The 22,393-nt window shown below is 41.8% G+C and overlaps 1 protein-coding gene across 8 annotated transcripts in view; it reads right to left on the bottom strand.

Moving 5' to 3' along the window:
* Window positions 1-22,393, bottom strand: part of TLN2 (talin 2) — a 378,548-nt gene that overhangs the window by 14,952 nt on the left and 341,203 nt on the right. For 7 of the 8 annotated variants that reach the window (XM_065558350.1, XM_065558353.1, XM_065558351.1 and 4 more), the window contains 3 exons: window positions 17,021-17,126; window positions 10,998-11,122; window positions 2,488-2,613 (listed from right to left, as the gene is read on the bottom strand). In XM_065558350.1, coding sequence (XP_065414422.1) covers window positions 2,488-2,613; window positions 10,998-11,122; window positions 17,021-17,126 — 357 coding nt within the window. Of the gene's footprint in view, window positions 1-2,487; window positions 2,614-10,997; window positions 11,123-11,150; window positions 15,983-17,020; window positions 17,127-22,393 lie in introns of those variants that run through there. The other variant, XM_065558354.1, reaches the window with a different exon arrangement.

Genomic DNA, 22,393 nt, shown 5'->3' with positions numbered 1-22,393 from the left:
GCTTCGGAGGCTGGGGGGAGAACAGCATGGCCAGAAGCGGAGAGACTCTGGCCCCTCCTCTTCCCTTCTGGCTCTGCTGGCTGTGCTGCCTCTCCTTGCTCCCTCTTTTGGGGGGAGGGGCTGTATCCCACCTCTCCCTCTCTATACCTGTTCATAAGCCGACCCCCTTCTCTGGTGTTTCCCTTTTTTACTAAAAAAATTCGTCTTATGAACGAGTATATACGGTAGATCAGATCTGACTTCATAAAACGTTACCTTTATTCCAAAACCTGAAATAGCTGCCTAATGTCAAACTAATGCCACTACAATAATTTCATATGTGAAGGCAGAACAAACTGGAAAGAAGAAAGTTTAACAAATCTTTTTGCTGAAATACTTCATTGACTTTTCCTGCAAGACATTTTTACAGCCTTGACTGACTGATGCTGGGAATTTCTAGAGAACAATATTGTGTCTGGTCCACATGGTCGAATGAAGGGGTAAGAACTCCCCGTTACCTTCCTCTCTTCCCTCACACTGCCAGTGACGGGAATGGCCTGTTAGCTGTTACCAAGGGAGCTATTTGCTGCTTGCCACTGAGGTGATAGGTGGGTAATAGATTGAGCCATGGCCCCCACACCAGGCATCAGCCATTTCTTCTGACATGTGTAAAAGGGAGGAAAGTATGCTGCACTGCTTAAAGGAATGATACCAGACTGCATCCTTTATGTGCAGACAGGGGAGATTTGGGAAGCATTCTGTCTGCTCATTTCAAAGGCCATCGTGCTGTAAATCTGGCTAGCAAGTGTCTGCTCTAGACAGGAATTGGAAGATACTCACGATACCAATTAACTGAAGATTGATAATTAGGAAACAGGTATGAGATGTGTGTCTTGAATTCATTACCTCAGAGGAATCTTCATTATTGTACATTTACTTGTGAACAGTTCTCTGCCTAATGAAAGGATCTATTTTAAACCACTCTGAGTAACTCCAGTTGAGCCTGAGCAGCAAAGTTTGGATCCTTCCTGAAGCTTTTCCAAAGTACGTGGGTGTTCAGAGCAAGGGTTTGGGTTCGGCTCTGCCCTTAAGTGGCACCGCACTATTTGCTGGATTAGTTGAGCTGGAGAAGGCAGTGCTCATGCCAGCAGGCAACCCACTGTCGATAAAAGGCACTGACTATGAAAATTCCTGGTCTTAATGAATTAGTGTGTTAGCATGGTAGAGCCGGGCCTAAAAAATCTTCCATCAAAGCTGGAAGAATAGGTTTGCTAATATGGCACTACATTTGACTAATGTGCTCACATCAGAATGGCAAGCTATGGTTTTCCTGGAGTGGAGGAATGAAAGTGTTTTTAGCAATTTTTCTGAGCTCTGCTGGAACACGGCACAAGTGCTGCTTGCTTCCATCTCAAAAAGACACGAGGAGAAAGATGTAACTGTTCCCTCCGACAAGAAGTCTAAATTGACAGATATTTAGGATTTATATCAGGATATAATCTCGCTCTCTTCTGGGGTGGTGGTGGGGAGAATAGCAAAGGATGCTGTACGTCGTAATGTAACAAAATGTGAACAAGTTCTATCACAGAAAGGCAAACAATGCAATAATCTAAGTGGAGCAATAAGGCAGAGGTCTAAATTCTCATTTGCTTGACTATTCTTGCTGTCAGTTTTCAATAACTATCTATTTAATAAGCGTTTTATGCATTTTAAGTAAGTTCTATAGGAGATCTTTTTGAACAGTTACAATGCAGAACAACTGCTTTGTGATCACAGTGGAACCAAACACAAGTTCCCTAGGAAGCCCAGCTGAATAAGACAGAATAGCTCTTTTGTCCCAGGGCTCAATGGCACAGTCTGCTCAGAATCAGTGCTTAAATATAATTAGAAACCACAAATATAAAACAACAGCTGGGTGCTGTTGAGATTTAAGTTCTATTCAAATTAAGTGAATTAGATAAAAGAAGAAATGGAAGTGAAATGGCATAGAAAGCACTCAATGTTAACAAGGCAAATGGACATAGAGCAATTTTGTAAGCACGTTAGTTGTCCTAGCAATAGCTATAAGTGTATCCATTTGCACATGTCTAATTTGTGTTCATACCGGGGCCCTAACTGAATCGTTCAACACACTGAAGGCACAATTAGTGATGTCCTCTGCTAACTTGGATCAGAATGTTATTGTTTACTACTCCATTTCTTTTTTAATCCCAAAATGTACTATGGGACCGTATGTTATGAGCCTGGATCACTGCCCTTCATGGAGTGAAACACTTTTCTTAACAAGAAACAGCTGAGATTTGAAAGCCAAAAATCTAATTATGTTTGCTAATTACGTTTGCTATGTTTAAACAGACTTTTCAACCAACCCCGGCCAGGGCATGCAAGCCAATAGATTTACATTTTTATTAGTCAATCCAGAGTGCCTTCCATACATAGAAAAGCTAAGAAGCTACATTCTTTACAATTTAAAATACTTCCGCTGTGTTGAATGTCCTGTTCACCCACCTTTCCCTGTGCCACCAGCTCCCTCTGGGCTGCCGAGGCTGACTTGACTAGGGCACTGGTAGCAGCTGCAATGGACTTAGCTGCTTCCAGGATCTGTTCTTCAAAATCCAGAGTCTCATCGGCTTGCTATAACCAAAACAGAACACTGTCACACACAACTCAGAACAGAGTGCTTTCTCTTCCGTTTCCAGGACAGATTTTCTTTGGATTCTGTAATCCAGCTACACAGAGACAAAGAATCAACAATGCCTTATTTGCACTCTACAAAGCACTTTCCTGGGGCCTAAATTAAGAGACAACAGTATTAACTATTGGATACAAACACAAATATTAACTGGAAAGTAATGTTCCCCTTGTGGCCAACGTTGTGCAAAATTTAAAGTGACAGATTTTATTTAAATACCACACACAAGATATTTCAGTGCATGCCACTGAGTTTCTGGTTTCCACTAGAAGCATTAAAAACTATTTTCAAAAATACAGGTAAAGCAGTAGCCTGAAATGGAATTCTCATTTTCCCACACAGTATTATCTTTGTAGTGTTCTGAAGTGGTTTGTTTGCTGAGATTATTAGAGTTTGTTAAACAAAGCACATAGTTACTTAGTAAATATAATGAAGGGAATGCATAAAAGCTGTAAAAAAAACTACAACTCTAATGTTATCATTATGCTTCTTTGTTCATCTGTAATGAAAAGCAGAACATAGTTATCAAGTAAGCCCATTAATTTAATTGCTTTTTGTAATCTGCATCACTTCACTGAAAGCAAGTACTGCAAAGCAGTCCAGTTCAGTCCTCTTGGAGTTACAAATGTTGAAGGTCTGTCTGGAACCATTCAAACACCTAAACCAACATTGTAACAAGCATGAACTAGGAAGATTAACCATTCCTAATAATATTTTTCTCTAGATGAAAGATGAACTATTGCTCTGCAAATGTCAGTTTCCTAAACCTGGGCAGTTAATATGGAGGTGCTGCTTTGCCCATGTGTCAACATCCCCCATCTACTCCTAGCTTAGGTATGTTTATTACTTTCAGAACAATTACAAGCATTACAAGGTTATACGTGTGCGTGTGTTATTTGTTGTTTTCTTTGATTTTTACTTTGACTGTGACCATGAACAAATGATATATTAAATGGCACCAAAAGCAGAATGATCAGTGAGGACATTAGGGCATAATGCATCCCCTAACAGGACTCCTTAAGAGAGATGGGTCTTTTCACATGTTTTCCCACAATCCACGTGAGTACAGCTTTCTCATATACCACCACTAACTCTTCCAACTGAGGCTAAGCAGCGTTTTGAGATAAAATGCATAATGTTCAGATTCTTCTAAAATTTTTGGTAACTTAGTAGGGTGTGGAGAAGTAACCGAAACAATGGACATGTTTATTACTTGTCCTTTACACACACTGATGCGACTTGATTATTCAAATAAGAAAGTGAGTTAACATCTGATGAAACAGAACTTTCCACATGAGCTTGGTCTGTAACGTATGATTAGATCAATGGCCATGACAGTGAAAGGCATTTGTCGTTAGCACTGGTTTTAATGACAAGAAATTACATCTCCTGTTAAAAGGTTAATGTCTTCCATAGTGAATCTTATTTCTGGTGGTACCTACTCCACTCTCGTGGCTGAACCTCTTATGTTGTATTGAATTGAGATTTACAAATATTTGTTGTAGGGACCCTGTCTTCCTAAGTGTTTGAAAAGCACCACATACATCAATGGTACCATAGACTGAACATTAAACTTATTATCACATTTTACTCCACCATTCAGAACAGCCTAATACTTGGTGGCCTTCAGATGGAGGATATCAGATATACAGCACTTTTAAGATTAATCTGGAGATCTTTCCTTCAGAGAAAGTAGGACAAGAACTGTGAATATAAAAAACCCAAAATACTCCTAAATTGCAGTGCCTAACCATTTAACATTTTTTGACCATTTTAATTACAGTGTGCCAAATCCCACTCTAAAGCTGCATAGAGCTGAAAGCCATGATGTGGAGAGTTTGTTCAAATTTTCAGAAGTGTTCAGCATTCAAAATGGGGGGCAGATTTTCAAATGGGCACAGCAGCCACCAGCTCCTGCGTCAATTTGAAAAACTGAGCACTTCATGGAGGGGCCTAAATGAGAGCAGAGTCTTTTTGAAAATATGGCCATTCCTGCATTTCTCTCCATTTGCCTTTACAGAAGGAAAAGGTACGTTTAATATCAGCCCCTTGTTTCTATGCATGTTACCCTTTTCTAAATCAAGGGGCTACAAAGTACAGTGATTTTTGTGCCCTAGCTCATCTGTAAAGACCTAACTTGATATGTTGGTGAAAATCACAAACAAAAGTCACTTTTGTGAGGTGCTCTCATTCTAGTTCTCTGTGGGACACTACAAAACCACCAGCCATATTCCAGGGGAGTTAGGCACCACAAGGGGCTCAGAGGTGAAGTAACTGGAGCACTGCACATCCAATAAGAAATATCTTGGGAAGCTGGTATACAGAAGCATGCACATCCCCTGCCTGTTCTATACCCAATCAAAAGCCAATTGTATTCTCCTGTTACTTTCATGGGCATTAATTCATGTCACACAGCTTAAAGAACAAGCCGTAGGGTGCTTGATTCTACAACATTTCATATAACTTCTACCATGTGAATAAAATAGAAAGTCACAAAATCCTGGAGATGAAAACGCAGCATCCATGGAAGTCAAGTCACTGGTGAAGAAATACGGCATCCTAAACGAAAACTATTTAGCATCAATTTCTGCCATGTAATGATAATGTTGGATGGCACCTTAAGGGACGAGATAAAAGAACAAGAGCTGCCTACTGAATGCAGAATATGTGCTTCTGCTAATTAGAAACAGCACACGTGTACATCTGTACAAAAGGCTTATGATAAGGAATTACCATGTTAATGAAACAAGTCATCTTAGCAGATGGATTTTTGGCCATGTTTGTAATGCAACACCACCACAACTATAGTATCTAAACAATAACTAAAGTGGCCTATGATTTATGCAACAGGCCTCAAATGTTAATCTCTTACTTTGACCACTAACACAAGGGCACAATTTGTAGACCAGAGGGACTATATTTAACTCAGTCGGTATCATTTTTTAAAAACACATTTAGGTAAATTTGGCTCTCTTGAAGAGAAAATCTAGTAGCACACAACCCCCTCCCCTGTCCCCCAAAAGCTTCATGGGAGCAGACAGTGGACAAGTTGGAGCACATATTTCTGGCAATGTGCAGCAATGCTGCTATTTCCAGTTCTGGGCCTCTATAGAGAATATAGTGCCAACTTCACCCAAATATCTGGTGGTTTGGGGACAAGGGCCAACGTCCACTGTAAAGAAAGTAGAGACCAGCAATTCCATCTTGATTACAGCTGAAATCCAAATTCAAGTACCAAGCAGAGGAAGGTTAGTATACAGCTCCATCTATCTTTTGCCTCTCTGATGTGTCACAGTACAGTTTTCATTCACTGATTTTTAGAAAAATACTGTCTTGAGCTGGAATTATTAAGCCTATTTCCAAAATAGTGGAAGTGTCCATGAGCTGAGAGCTAGTTTACTTCTTTATATCAATAGTAGTATATGCACTATTCTTTAAATGGCCGTGCTGTACGGAAGTTAACTCTAATTTTACAACTGAATCAGCTAACAATTCAGCAACTATTTTGATGATGGATTTTATTTATTCACACAGCCTAATAAAAATGTTCACTGCCATGGCTTTGCTATATGGATATCTATATCAGGGCTAGAAAGCTTTTCAGTTAGTCCTTAACTACTGAATTAGAAATACCTCTACAACATGCAACACCTTCTCAAAATATTCTACAAGTTTCCAGAGAACCAACGCCAGATGGGGAAGAAAAGTACCAGTATGGGATTCATTCAGCATAGCATGATGTGCTCAGTGTTGTACGTATAAACACAATGTAAAAATGACTAGTTGAAAAAGGATTGCAGGGGAATGACATCTTGCATCAATGAGAAAGCTATGGTGCAGTTACTAAGGTACTGCTACATAGGGGCAGGCATAAGACCTATCATGGGAATGAATAGCTAAGCACTAGAGCTGTCTGGAAAACAGGTTTATCCCTCCACAGAAAATTTCTATGAAAATGAATTTTCTTATTTTTTCTCAAGTTTTCAGCAAAAATCTTGACTTTTTCAAAAAACTAAACCCCAAATTTTTCAGTTAGCAGAATACTTCCCGGTTTTCCAGCTAGAAGTCAAACACTTTCTGTGGAAAGCAGATGCTTGCCAGGGTAAATTGGGTTTTGTCAAAAACCACTCTCAATGGAAACTTTTGACCAGTCCTATGCCGCACCTCCACGTAACCAGAGGGGAACTGAGCTTACTCTGTTATTTTCTTCAACAGGTCCACTCTGTCCATTCCTTCCCATTATTTTTGTCCTTAACACACAAGTAAAAAGTGGGCACGCAGAGGGCTCGAGACAGAGGGCTCAGTGCAGAGGACAACTACTGCTTAGTCATGCTTGTGGGCATGCTTACCCACTCCTCATGCTGGTCTTGGAGCATAACCAGCTTGACCAACTGTTGCACATCCTGCTGGGCACAACAAAAGGTCCATACTTGTGTTCATCTACACACTAGCAGTGTGGTTTGAAGGGTATACCTCAAAATGAGAGGTCCAAACTGGTCACTACATATACAATCCAAGACTGAGCAGCACAAGAAGTGCTACAGGAGGAGTCATTGTCCAACATCATTTGGCTACCCTTTTTGTGTCAGAGTTAGATACAGATATTTTTGTACTTCCTTACTTTTAACCAGTTTCCTACAGTACATCCTTCAAATGTAATGGACAGCATGAATAGATTCAGGATCAGTAGAAGAATGAGTGAACCACCATTAACTTGTTGCCAACAGTCATGAAAGACAAACTATGTTTCTTCTGAAGTGCCTCTCAGCTTCAATTTAATAAAGATATAGCAACAAGGGTAAGTTACTGCACACAGCCAGGTAAACACAAGAGACCACTCCTATGAGATTTAGTACTTGCATGGCTGCTGCCCATTATAAATGAACCTATGCAACTTACGCATCTCCCCAAGAATAACCCTATTAAAAAGAGCACTTCACTGTATATGTTCTAAAAAAAATCAGATTAGAATCAGAGTCTGCAGGAAGTCTTCTAAATCTGCTTGTGATTTAAAGTATTCCTTCATATTGCCTTATACTACTTTATAAACCCCCGGAGACAGGGCAGGACACTATAGGAATATGTTTGATATATAGTTGGATTAAATAACAACCTAATATATCAAACATATCACACAGAGCCCTGCAGAAAAGGCATCCAGGTTTGATTCATCTTGGGGGGGAAAAAAGACACACTGCTGAAGGCTAACAGCAGGGAACTGTTATCGACTGCTAAAGACGCAACCCCTTGCCTTGTGTTTGAAGGCATAAGTCTGCACGGAGGCATAAAGAGTGCACCAACAGGAATATAATGCACATACAACAATGGTCTCTGGTGATGTACCCAAGCAACAACATTGTTTTCCTATAACTATTTTTTTCCATTGTAAGAGTTAATGAAACATGTCATTTTTAATTCCATAAAAGAAATACAGAGACTACTTTTTCTTTTCTTTTTTTTAAACTTGCTCTTTTGGGTAGTTATTTTGTACCAGGTGGTATCTTTACAAATCAAGGACCATGTTATATTAGAACAGGCAATATAAGCAAAAGATATTCAACCCACCAAAACAGACACCACAATCAATGTAAATCCATAACTGTGCTGTAAAGGACATACCACCCACTATAACCTGTGTATATAATGAAGAGAAAAGTTTGAACAGCTCAGCAGACCATTTTTTCCCTTGGACACCACAATTAAAATCCAAGACAGTTTGTATTACACCCGAAGGAGGAACAGATAAGGAGGGTCTTCCTCAAAATACTTTTAGATACACAAGCTCAGAAACAAGACAAGTACTAAAACATCATCTGGACATTGTACTAGTAGTCAGAGCATTTAAGCTTTTGAAAGGCAAGAGACTGTATCTGCTCTGCAGCCAGGCTGTTGTGTTTAATTCAGAAAGAATGTACATTATGCAATAAAACATGGACAGGAGCTCACAGACCTATTCCTTAACAGAGAATGTTCTCTGAGATAGGAATGATTCTCCTGAAGAGGAAAGTTGCTGGTCCCACTCTATCCTTCTTAATCTTATTAAGACAGCAATGGGAGGTGTGTGGTGCAGAGATGCAATGGGGTGGGGGCACAACAAAAAGAAAAGGGAAATGGAATAAAAAATAAAGGTTATATTATTGAAGGAACAAAACTAGTGCAGCTCAATTACAAAATCAGAACAAGTGTTAGCTTTATTGTTTCATTTCTATTATATTAATAAACAGGAACATAGACAGAGCTAAAATAGTAAGGATTAAAACAAGCAAAGAAACCCCACAAAACCTCAAGAATTTTGGAAGGGATCCAGACCCTCAGACTTCAGGGTGTAAATCCACCTCTAATTAAGAGGGGTCAGGAAGAAACTTTCCCTGCAGGCCGGGGTCTATTGCAGGCTCTCCAGCAACTTTTTTCTGAAGCTAATGGCCACCGCCAGAGGCAGGATACTGGGCTAGATGGACCACTGGTCTGATCCAATATAGCAGTTTTTATGTTTCTGTATTTGGTGGACTGTGTATAAGAGAACAGATGTCTAATTACTAGTTTAGATTTGAGTGACAGAGATGCTTGTTGATACAGCAGTTTAAGATTGAAACATCTAAGAGTGAGCTACCTAAAACATTCTTCCCCTACAGGCAGTACAGTATCTCCTGATCTGTGTTGTAACACATTGATGGGATGGTGATAAGAAGCGCACTTCGATGCTGTTCTCTGCTCTGTGGATAAACAGAGAGTTTGAAATATCCAGTGGGGTCATTCCAGCACCTTTCACTTGCATTACAGTAAATGTTTGTGAAAGATAAACTGAATTACGAGTGATGGAAGGAAAGTTTTATTCCAAAATGAAATATAGATCCAGAGATATGAATGTGTTTTCAACAAAATGACAAAAAGAGCCCAATAAAGCACAGGCAGACTGAATACTCAAATTAACATGTTAAATGAGGAGCAGGTGTAGGATTTGTATTCATTTTTAAATGACAATGGCCACTGGAGTGGTTTAGATGTTAGCAGGAGAATGGTTTCAAGGTTACTAGGCAACTCAGATATGGTATTGTGTAGCGGTTTTGTAGAAAACGTGTTAAAGGACTTTTCCAGCCTCAATCCTCCGCTCCACATAATCTCATTACAAGCAACTTTCTTTCTTCACAAAAAATGAATGTACCAATTACAAAACCCATAGAACAAAGAAAAGCACTGCTCTTTCGTGGACTTCATTCTCCCCACTGAAAGAAAAAATCCCCAAGTAGTGGACATCACCACAGCCCACCTTGTGAGGCTATTAAAAATGGTCTTAATCTTATGCTCCTGAATGACAGAAAATACCACAATCTCCTGACAACAACCGTCTGACACTGAATGACCTTTAGAACCTGCTTTCTTGGGAAGATTCCTCATCTGCTTAGAACAAAGTCCAGTAACTCTGAAGCCACTGAGAAAAGGACATGACCACAGCATTGCTTTCTGAAGTTAATGGCATGCCTTATTTTTATTAAAAGAGGCCCAGTCCTGGGTCTCATGGAGATTTATTCCAAAACTTGTCAGGGATTCTACACTGTGGAGTGAAGTGATTCTGTGTCATACCCCCACTCCCTGAACTGTGCAAGTACACTAATTACTTCAGGTTATAATAATTGCCGTATAATTCCTCTGACACACATCCAAGCAGTTAATTCCATTTTACTTAAAAATATTCTCATGGACATATCTGAAACACACAAAAATATGAGACTACATAAGCATTCATATGGGATCTTCATTTATACATTTCCCTTTATAGAATTAAGAGAAAATAAGCACAGAAGAATCAGTTTATATTTTAAACAAAGAGTTTAAAAGTAAACACCTGTTTGCTACAAGTTAAATACTGTGTGTTGATTTTATAAGATCTTTTGGCCACAACCTCCCATAGTACACTGCACACATACTGAAGAGTGAGTGAGTGGGCTCAAAAGCCTCTGAAATTGAGGAACAAGAATGATCTTTCACATCAGAAAAGATTTTTTGGACAGAGAAAAGTGAATGAACTAACAATAACTATCCTGTAACTTGAAAAAGCTTTTGCTAAGAATTACCTTTCCTTCCCCTCCATATCCAAATCTATAACTTGCACGTCCACCACTTGAAAGAGCCACCAAATATATTTTGCCTTTGTGGTAAGTCACGCCTAGCTTGTCTGAAAAGTGTAGCTTCTACTGGCACCAGCTGAGGACAATGTAAGGATTGATTGTTCCAACCATCACCTTGATGCAATCAACTCCCCATGATACCAGTTATTTGCATTTCTGCGGCATTAACTTTAAAAAGAACATGGAAGATGGACACTCACCTTCGGCTTGGCTCGTGGTTTCAACTGCTCTAACTTCTTTGCTGCAGCCTCAATTGAAGCTGCAGCCCCCAATAGCTCTGTCTCAGCAATGACTGTCGGGTCCTCTGGATCCACCCACTCCGTGCCTAAAATTAACCGAGGGGAAGACAATAACTTCAGTAGCATTTTTAGTGCCTTTTGACCAAGCTGATTCCCTGTTACACCTCAAAACTATGTGCTAAATACAGAGAGTGTGTATAATATGGAGACCTCATTTTAATACCATTAATGGCATAAAATACTATAATTTAAGCCACTTACTGCAAAACACAAGTCAGAATGGAAAGAGCACTTAGCCGTAATGTTCTATTATGAAAGTGGCTTGATTAAGAACTTGTGTAAGAAAAGCAACTCTGAATTGCTCCTTCAAAAGCCATGTCTACACTGGGTACTGAACTATTGTATCAGCCAACCATGTTTAATCATGGTTGTTACTTAGAAAGATTCTAGTGTGCTTTCCTTGACCAAGGCTGACAGATGCATTGTCTGAGAACTGTGACAAAAGAGCACAAAGGATGTATTAGACTATTCAGGAGATCATGGTCTCACTAACAGTTCTCAGTAAGTCCCTGTCTACAGCGGCTAGGGAGACAAGGCTAGCACCCATCCATGGAAAACACGAGAGTGATCAGTGCCATTTTAATCCCAGTGCCAATAAGGCCAATAAGCAAGTTTCTCCTACACGTACAAGGCTGAACATTTTTTGGAAAGGAAAGATCTTATACTTTTGCAGACCTCATAAAACGAATGTTCAGAGGCAGTTCACTCCAAAGTTCTGCAACTTACCGGGAATGGTGTAGAAAACTTAAATAGAAGAGAATTATTTTTAACCCTCTGGTGAGACTGATATTACATTACAACTAAAATCAGGACAATTATATGCCAAACTTATGACCAGGGCCGGCTCCAGGGTTTTGGCCACCCCAAGCAGCCAAACAAAAAAAAAAAGCCGCGATCGCGATCTGTGGCGGCAATTTGGCGGGAGGTCCTTTTTTCTGAGCAGGAGTGAGGGACTGTCCGCCGAATTGCCGCCAAACAACTGGACGTGCCGCCCCTCTCCGAAGTGGCCGCCCCAAGCACCTGCTTGGTAAGCTGCTGCCTGGAGCCGGCCCTGCTAATGACAGGATAAGCAAACAAATGTAGTTTTACTAGATATCCTTTTTCCAAAGTAAGAATAAGTAGCACTGAAATGATTTTCATGTTACATTGCCTATAATATTAAATTAGTTATGTACCTATTTGCTGGTCATGTAAATGTGCTCATTCAACAAACACTTCCAGAACACCCTGTACTCAATTCACTTTATTAATGGCAGAGTAATATTTCTTTCACTACCTCAATAAGCATCTCGGTAGATTTACAACTCCTTCTTGATAATATAATTCCTCTTGTTTATTGTACTCTTTGTTTTACAGTTGCGGTTTTAGGAGTCTGCCCAAACCAGGGGATGAAAATTTAGACAAAAATCAGTTACAAAATCAAAGAGCAATAAACATCTAAAATGGCATTGCTCACTCATGATTTTAGCATACAAAACAAGAAACTTTTTCTAAGTAATTGAGTCATGAATATAAACATGCTTATGCCCTTAAAAAACCCAACCCTGCTACACAGTTTCATTTTTAATTGCTGCCATTTCTTCCTATCTGGGAGAATGCTCAAAGAATCACCCAACCTTTAATTTTCTTTTATTTCTTTGATTCACCACTGCAGTGACAGCCTGGGATGCTGAAGTTCCACACTTTAGGTTGGATGCACTCTGGAATCTGGACTGAGGTGTTTGCATCAGCACTGGAGATTGGATGTAACTTTGTAATGAGCTGACTTGATTTGAAGTTGGGACACAACGATCCCAGAAGGGCAATGGACCTATTTTAGTGGTCTGCCTTTGGGGACTAGTAGAACCACTGGGCCTCCAGGCAGGCAGAAGGAAAAGCACTGTTCATCCAGTTGCCATTCTATTGATAATTTTGTGGGACTTTAATTACATTTTGTCCTATGCTATTAGGGCTCCTGAATGCACCTGTCTGATGGCTTCACTCTCAATGGTTCACAGATGACTGTGACAAAGTATATTGAAGAGGAGGCTAGAATGCCATGGAAGTAGTATCAGACAGAACAAAATTATGACAGATTTTTGGAGACCATATGCTGTAGCTGTATGGGAGTGTCATGGAGCCTGGCCCCAAGTTGAACCCACATCCACAGAATCACTCCACCAGCCTGTGTTGTCTGTGTGGGCTGCTGGGCCACCTCCTTGTTTGCCTCCCCCTGTTAATCACCTCCATCTGGATGTTCTGTGGCCTAGCCTCATGGCTAGGTCACTTGAAAATTCAATCCCCTTCTGGGGTACTCAAAGTCTCAAAATAAACACCACCTTACACAACAGTCCCAAGTTAAGGTAAACAAGAGGTCTTTCGCCCCTCCCTGGGCTCCTCTTCAGTTCCCCGTTCCTCTTGTGGAACGCCGGTGCCAGAACTGCTTTCCTGGAGCTGGGCAAGTCAGATGGTTATTACCTCCTTCCTTCAGCCAGCAGTCCCCAGCTCTCTATACATCAGTCGCTGTCTCGTTATGAGGCAGGAGCCCAGACCTTCCCCTGGAGTTGGGTAATTCAGGCAGCTGTTACCTCCCTCCTTCAGCCAGGAGTCCCCAGCTCTCCTGGAGCAAGGTGTACTTTAGCCAGCTGTAGGACCTTAACCAGCTTCTCCCTCCACTGGCCCTTTCTCCCCCAATTAGTTCTCAGGCTCAGAGGGTCAGCCATCTCCTGCTAGTGTGTGCCCAACTATGAGGGAGGAGGCAGCATTTATGCTGGTCCTTGTCTTTCAGCTCATCCCCAACTGGTTGGTTGGGAGCAGATCCTTTCTACCAATATCTACTAGGCTTTGTGTGCACACATCTATATCTATATATACACTGGACTTTTTAAAATCTTAAAGGAACACACCACATGATGGGATTGGCTGACCATTATGCACTACTACCCTTAAGGGGCAGACTACCCGTCACAGAGAGACAAAGATTTCACCCGTAGAGCTGTATTGGTGGGGTCACACACAGTGGAACTGTTCTGGGCATTCTATACCTTTGTTAATCCTAGCAGCCTGGGCTTGGTTACAGGAATAGAGTCTCATGGTGAATGTATCACCTTCTCTGGAAAAACTATAGCGTCCTGAGGCAACCAATACTGAATCTTGTAGTTACAGCCACTGTTGCTCACTTTGGTAGCAGAGTGGCTGATGGCAACTCTGGGCTATTTCCTGCAAGCTGGATCCAAATTCTTCCTAACTGCTTAAGGTCAGTGTGGAGTGTGACAAAGTTCTGTCCTTGACTCCGTGGGTCCTGCGTTTCCTGACGGATTTTGCTAACCTCAGAGGCTCACTGTGACCCTCCATGTAGCCCTTCTCTCTCTAGAGGCAAGGGTCACAGTCTACTGAGCCATTTTCATCATAAGCCAGCAAGGGAGATGAGGAGAAACAACCCTCCCTCGCACAGTCTCTGTTGTCTCCCAGTATCAGTGATTAATCAGGGAGGGGAGGGGGGAGCCTGGGCCCGCCCTCTACTCCAGGTTCCAGCCCAGGGACTCTAAAATTAGCAGCTATGGAAGCTGACTTTTTGGAAATAGGACATGTACAATTCCCTGGGCCACTTCCCCACAGCAGCCCCCACTCAATATCTTCTTCACAATTATCTCAGGGCCTCCTTCCTTGCACCTGATATGAATTCGTACTACTTCGTTCCTCCAACAGCACAGCTCCCTCCTATAGCTCCTGACACCCGCACCTCACTGACTAACTGGGAGGCTTTTAACTAGTCCTTGATTGGCTTCAGGTGTCCCAATCAATCTAGCTATCTCCGCTGCCTTCTAGAAGGATCTTAATTGGCCCCAGGTGTCTTGATTAACCTGGAGCAACTGCCATTTGGTTACCATGGTACCAGGGATTTGTTTAGCCTGGGGCTAACATACCTGTTCCTCACTACTTTACTGTAGCCATCTGGCCTTGCCCCATCACAGGAGATAATCGATTCAGTGTTTGGTGGAGCTTGTTAACCATTCCCTGAGTGGGGGCAGGGTGCAAACTAGGGCTGTCAAGTGATTAAAAAATTAATCGTGATTAATCGTGTGATTAATCACGCTGTTAAACAATAATAGAATACCATTTATTTAAATATTTGTGGATGTTTTCTAAATTGTCAAATATATTGATTTCAATTACAACACAGAATACAAAGTGTACAGAGCTCACTTTATATTTATTTTTATTACAAATATTTGCACTGTAAAAAACAAAATAGTATTTTTCAATTTACTTAATACAAGTACTGTAGTGCAATCTCTTTATCATGAAAGTTGAACTTACAAATGTAGAATTATGTATAAAAAATACCTGCATTCAAAAATAAAACAATGTAAAACTTTAGAGCCTACAAGTCCACTCAGTCCTACTTCTTGTTCAGCCAATTGCTCAGACAAACAAGATTGTTAACATTTGCAGGAGATAATGTTGCCTGCTTCTTGTTTATAATAATCACCTGAAAGTGAGAACAGGCATTTGCATGGCAATATGCCGCATTGCAAGATATTTGTGTGTCAGATGCACTAAAGATTCGTGTGTCCCTTCATGCTTCAACCACCATTTCAGAGGACATGTGTCCATGCTGATGACAGGTTCTGCTCAATAATGATCCAAGCAGAGCATACCATTGCATGTGCATTTTCATCATCTGAGTCAGATGCCACCAGCAGAAGGTCGATTTTCTTTTTTGGTGATTCAGGTTGTGTAGTTTCTGCATCGGAGTGCTGCTCTTTTAAAGACTTCTGAAAGCATGCTCCACACCTCGTCCCTCTCAGATTTTGGACAGCACTTCAGATTCTTAAACGTTGGGTAGAGTGCTGTAGCTATTTTTAGAAATCTCACATTGGTACCTTCTTTGCGTTTTGTCAGATCTGCTGTGAAAGTGTTATTAAAATGAACATGTGCTGGGTCATCATTCAAGACTGCTATAACAAGAAATGTGATTAAAACAGAACAGGAGACATACAATTCTCCCCCAAGGAGTTCAGTCACAAAGTTAATTAATGCGTTATTTTTTTAACAAGCATCATCAGCATGGAATGGTGGCCAAAGAATGAAGGGGCATACGAATGTTTAGCATATCTGGCATGTAAATACCTTGAAACACTGACTTCACAAATGCCTGTTTTCACTTTCAGGTAACATTGTAAATAAGAAGCAGGCAGCAGTATCTCCCGTAAATGTAAACAGACTTGTTTGTCTTAGTGATTGGCTGAACAAAAGTAAAACTGAGTGGACTTGTAGGCTCAAGTTTTATACTGATTTCTTTTTGAATGCAGTTATGTAACCAAAAAAAAAATAATCTACATTTGTAAGTTACACTTTCATGATAAAGAGATTGCACTACAGTACTTGTATGAGGTGAATTGAAAAATACTATTTCTTTTATCATTTTTACAGTGCAAATATTAGTAATAAAAATAATACTATAAAGCAAGCACTGTACACTTTGTATTGTGTGTTGTAATAGAAATCAATATATTTGAAAATGTAGAAAAATATCCAAAATATTTCATAAATTTCAATTGGTATTCTATTGTTTAACTGTGCGATTAATCGCGATTAATTTTTTTAAATCAATTCTTTTTTTTTGAGTTAATCGCGTGAGTTACCTGCAATTAATCGACAGCCCTAGTGCAAACTATACTTAAAAACTATTGTGCAGGGTCTCTTGCTGTGGAGAATGGGGCTGGTGACCCATATCAAATCCATTGCTGGGGGAGAGCAGCCAATTATAACATTTTTGTGCAATTAAGTTGTACCAGGGCAAGTGGAGGTGGGCCAGGGAATTACAAAGTTTTTAAATATCAAAAACTAACTATGAAAATTAACATCTAGGTAAATATTTAATGTCTCTTGTCATTTCTGGAACCACTCTGTGTATTAACTAAGTGGGTTGTCAGACCCACCTTTCATTGCTTCTGCTGTCTGAATAAGCTCTGTCACAGCACCAGCAACCCGCTTTGAGAAGGCAGCCAACGGATGCTTCAGTTCTGGAGTTGGCTTCTGAAGAATCTACAAAAAGATAAAAATTAATTAGCAATTGGAGGCTAATTTTTCACTGCAAGTTCCCAATGAATTAGATGAAGTCCTAATGCTACTCTAGGGGAAAAAAAAAAAAAAAAACCCTGAGTATACAGAAAAATGCAAAAATGCCCACAACTCAGAAGCAAAACTAAAATAAAGACCCCAAGCAGACTGGTTGTGAGATTGTATAAGGCATCTAGCCCATGCTAGGAAAGCAAAGCTGCCTATCATTGTGAAAGTATTCTACAGGGCTGTTTCTGGAAGTACTCAATATTTGACAGATGATCTCATGTGTCAATCTATTAATGAAGAACATTTAACCAAATTAAAATGCAAGCCAAGTGCTTCATGTTGCATTTTCATTTTGGGGACAAATGTAAACTACACGGTTAAACAGGGTACAAAACTACATGTTTTACACTACCACCATTGCCACTGTTTCTTCCAACTATCCTTGTTATAAATTGCGATTCATTCCCCACCTCTACTCTCTTTTGCTCCTTCTAATATTCTTCATAATCTCTTAATTAGATACCCTCAAAGTAGCTCAGTAGCAGAGCAGGCAGATACAAAAGGGAACAGAAATGAAACAACAGAAAAGCGGCCGTTGTATCAGAAAGCAAGGTTTAGGAATCCAACACTAATCTTTGCTTTAATGGCTGGCAGAAGTTACAAGTGGGCGAAAAAGAATATCTTACTGAGGAAAGAATTCATTATTTCATTTATTCCAGCACTAGCAACATGAGAAATAGGGGAATGATTTTGCAGTAAAGAATACATGAACTTTTTAGATGGGATTGAGAGGAAGAATTCGATAGTCACTTTTGCTTAGTACTGCTCTCTGGAATTCAACTTGACTTAACAGGATGGAAGAATGAACAAAAGATTTGCTTGTGGAAATAAGGGTTCAGTGCCACAGATATAGCATATGGGCTCTGAATATCTATCTGTCCGCTCATGGTGATCTTTCTTTTTCTTTCACATTTAAAAAGGATAAGAGTTGAAACTAGAGGTCTCCTCATAGCTCAAATTATGTCACTGATATAGTGCAAATATGGAATATGTGTGCGCTTTTCAAATCACACCAGGCTTGTATGTTCATATAAAGAATACTGCTGTACCTGAAATAACGCAAGATTCACAGTATACATTTTAATTCCTTATTAGCAAACAGAATTATAATTGAATGGTCAGATCTGACCCCTCCTAGGTCAGCGGTTTTCAACCTTTTTTAATTTACGAACCTCTAAAAAGTTTTGAATGGAGGTGCGGACCCCTTTGGAAATCTTAGACATAGCCTGAGGACCCCCAGGGTTCATGGACCACTGGTTGAAACACACTATTCTATGGTAACGACAACCTTTCATAGACCCCTTAGACATAGCATGTGGACCCCTGGGGGTCCGAGAACCACAGGTTGAAAACCACTGTCCTAGATAGTGTATTGAACAAAAAATAAATAAATCTGTCAACAGATTGTAAATTCTTTGGGGGTCAAAGACCATGTTTTCTTTATCATCTGTAAAGTGCCTAGTACACTTTTAGGTGTTGCAATCAAGTTAATTTTTGAGGGAGATGAGGCGTGGTCCCCAGACAGTAAGAATAATGTGGCTTTAATTTTGGGCATCCCCATGTTGATGGAGTCGTTTTAAAACTTAGTGTCATTCACAAGCACTAGTGAAGTTTGACAGAACAATTCTTCCCTGTCAATGCCAAAAGATAGCAGAAATTTCAAATATAGTTTTCAATAATTCTAGAAGAATTCTGCTTTCCTTCCAAGCTCTACGTTCCTCCAGTGCTGGTGAACTCTGCAGTAAAAGGACCAACACGCAAAATGTAGAAATTGATGGTGCATTTCCTCATTCATTACTGTGCCAGAAGATGCTAGAGAAACCCAGGTGGTAGGTTTTTAACTGTACATGAATCCCTGAGTTTCACAGAGCTTAAGGTTGAAGAGCCCTGTTTCCATAGTAAATATAAGTACCTGAATCCTCAATAGCCAAGCAATCTGCTGCCATATTAACAAAATGAATATCTTTTGCAACACTGAGGGCTATAACCAAGGCACTGTCTGAGACACCTTAACCCAGCAGACAGCACTATTGTGCCTTTCAGAGCTAACCTTCCCACACAGCTGAAATTTCCAAAAATACACACAGTCTGATCATGACTGCAGCAAAGCACCATGTTCTCTGATGTAGAAACAATTTGTAACATCAGTACTACCCTTGACAATGGCAACAAAGTGGCAATTAAATGAGTGGGTGTAAGTGCACGAACTTGGAGGTTTTCCAGTTACCTTTCTGTAAGTGTATTTAGAATTCATGACAGGTGCTGGAGACTGAAGTCCTGTATTTCCCCAGAGAACAGATACAGAATGGACATAGAACAAAAGCTTCTCACACACTGATCTGCCGGTGCGCCTCAACCCTGACTTGCAAGGGCCATCTGAAGGTATGTTCCTCGGCCTGCGCCACTTCCAGCAGCTCCCATTGGCCTGGAGCAGCGAACTGCGGCCAGTGGAAGCCGCGATCGGCCAGACCTGCGGACACGGCAGGTAAACAAACCGGCCCAGCCCGCCAGGGGCTTTCCCTACACAAGCGGCGTCCCAAGTTTGGGAAACACTGCCCTAGATAATTTGATAATCCACAAGAATGTCAAAGCCGTATTGCTTGTACGTGAGCACTCAGGTCAGTAACATGCACTTTACACTTCTTAGTCCCAGCACAGAGTGACTTTTTGGCATGTGGATTCCTGGTTATTGCGCTTACTAAACCTTAAACTTTTAGGTATTTTGAAGGGCTCTGACTGCCAAACTCCACGCTCTCCGGTCTCTCTGAATGTCAACAGACCCACTCAAGCAATCTGTCCATAGCAGTCAGGCTCAACAAGACATTGTTAGCACTCGTATCAACTGCAGTCAATAAGATGAATCAGCTGAAAGGTCTGATGCCAACCAATCTTGTTGCTGTGAGATCATAAACTAATGCACCAGCTCAGCATACTAAATCAGACAGAGACATTAAGAAATGTGTGGACTCTAGCTGACTTGAAAGTTGCCTTGCCATCACCTTCTGAATAACTGTGTTCAAACTTGCTAACTATTATTCTATGTCAAGAAAATTGTTCAATTAAAAAAACCTGTGCAGGCTGTCGGATCCTGTTCTATGCTACAGCTCCAACCAGTTAGAATTTTGGAGGAACTGCCCCAAGGTCGGGGTTAATGTACTGGGTAGAGCTAAGCTGGGTATCCTCACTGGAAAATGACTGATGCAGTGATCCTTCTGTACTTGCTACTAAGCAACATCCAATGCAATTCTATTTACGTTCTAGGGTGCAACCAACTTTTTAACAAAGAATACACTGTGAACTTGAGTATCCATTTCTATCCAGCTTCCTGGAAGCAGTTAAAATGGTGACATCATCTTATCCATCTTCACTTCTACACAAACTTTATGCTCACTAATTTTGGCTTTGTGTGCATGGGCTTGTAACATAAACCTAGTCTATATATGGCTCGAGTCAGCTGGCATTTTTGGGTACTGTAACAGGGTGCTGGCCTAAGAGGCACTGAACCAGCTCCTGTTAGCTCAGAACCTGCTAGCATAGCTCCCATAAAGGGGAACTGACTGGAGCTGGCAGGGTGTGGTTCATTAAAGGAGCCTGAGAGCAATCACCTGTGAGCCTACTGAGAGGAAGGCCTATAAAGCTAGCAGGAGGGCGGGGGACAGGAAAGTGATGAGTGAGGGCCTGTTGCTCCAAGCTAGCTTTAAGAGCAAGCTGTTCCCTAAGGGGCTACCTGACTGATATCGAACTGTATATAGCTTTATATACACGTGGTGGTGGGAAAATACAGGGAAATAAAAGGGCACTGGTGTGTGAAAGAGTGGTCTCCAGCGAATTTGTACCGCGAGCAACGAAGCGCTCGTCTACACGTGGAGGCTTGTCCGGGATCCACTGAAGCCAACGAGCACGGTTGGTGGCCCGGCAATGGAGGAGACCCTGAAATGGCTTGTAGAGCAACAGAAACAGACCCAGCAAGCCCTGCAGACTTCCCAGCAGGCACACCAAGCAGAAAGACAGGCTGCTTTGGCCTGGCAGGCTGAGCAACAGAAAAGCCTGCAGGATTTCATCTGGGAGCAAAGCAATGTCCACGGGCAGCTCCTGCAATGGCTGGTGAATCCTGGGGCAGGGGAGGGCACCCGGCCACTGGGCTGGGGACTCTGTAAAATGAGCCCGGCGGATGACCCGGACGCCTTCCTGGGAACTTTCGAGAGGGTAGCCGCGGGGGCCGGATGGGACAGGACTACCTGGGCCTTCCGACTAGCCCCTTATTTGAGTGGCGAGGCGCAAGCGGCCTATATGGCTTTGGGGGAAGAGGCTGCCCAGAACTATGAGGCCGTGAGAGCAGCCATTTTGGACCGAGTAGGCTTATCAGTGGAAAGGTACAGGCAGAAGCTCTGGTCGGCCCAATGGACGTCTGTTGTGCGACCCCGGGCATTCACCCAGAGGTTAAGGGACTGGGCCACACGCTCGTTGAGGCCTGACACGTGTACAATGGAGGAGATAATGGACTCCCTAATACTGGAGCAGTTCTTGCAAAGTCTCCCGGAGACAGTGCGCACCTGGGTGAGGAGACACCAGCCAGGCACCGTCGAAGAGGCGGTCCTGGTAACCGAGGAGTATATAGAGGCTGAGGGACCCCAGGGGGAGGACTGGCAATGGAAAAACAGGGAACTGGGGCAGGAGCCCGTGGACTCCTTCCCCGGGAGAGGCAAGGAGAAAAAAGAGGTGCCTCGAGGAGCACCCGAGAGGCCCGCCCGCCTAACGTGCTGGCGGTGTGGGAAGCTGGAGCATGTTAAACAAGACTGCCCGGACATGGAATGTGGCTGGGCGGACTTTTGTGCTTGGACTGAATGGGCGGGACGGAAGCAGGGGCTGGGGGTGTCCACTGTGCCTGTGAAAGTGGGGCGGAGACTCCAAATGGCTGTGGTCGACACCGCCTCGAGTTGCATGCTGGTGCGAAAGGCGCTGGTTAAGCCACATTGGCTCATTCCGGGGGAAAGGATGGCCCTCGGGTATGTACATGGGGACAGGAAGTCTTGCCTGGTAGCCCAGGTATCCCTGGAAGTGAAGGGTTGCTTCAGGTGGAAGTGGGTAGGGGTCCTGGAGAAACTACCATGTCCAGTAGTGTTAGGCTGGGACTGGGTCCCACTACTGGGCACGAAACAACGGGGTACCCCAAGAGGGGGGTT

The sequence above is a fragment of the Chrysemys picta genome, chromosome 10, assembly GCF_011386835.1.
Source record: "Chrysemys picta bellii isolate R12L10 chromosome 10, ASM1138683v2, whole genome shotgun sequence".
Lineage (NCBI taxonomy): Eukaryota > Metazoa > Chordata > Testudines > Emydidae > Chrysemys > Chrysemys picta.
This window is presented reverse-complemented; position numbering and strand designations above follow the sequence as displayed.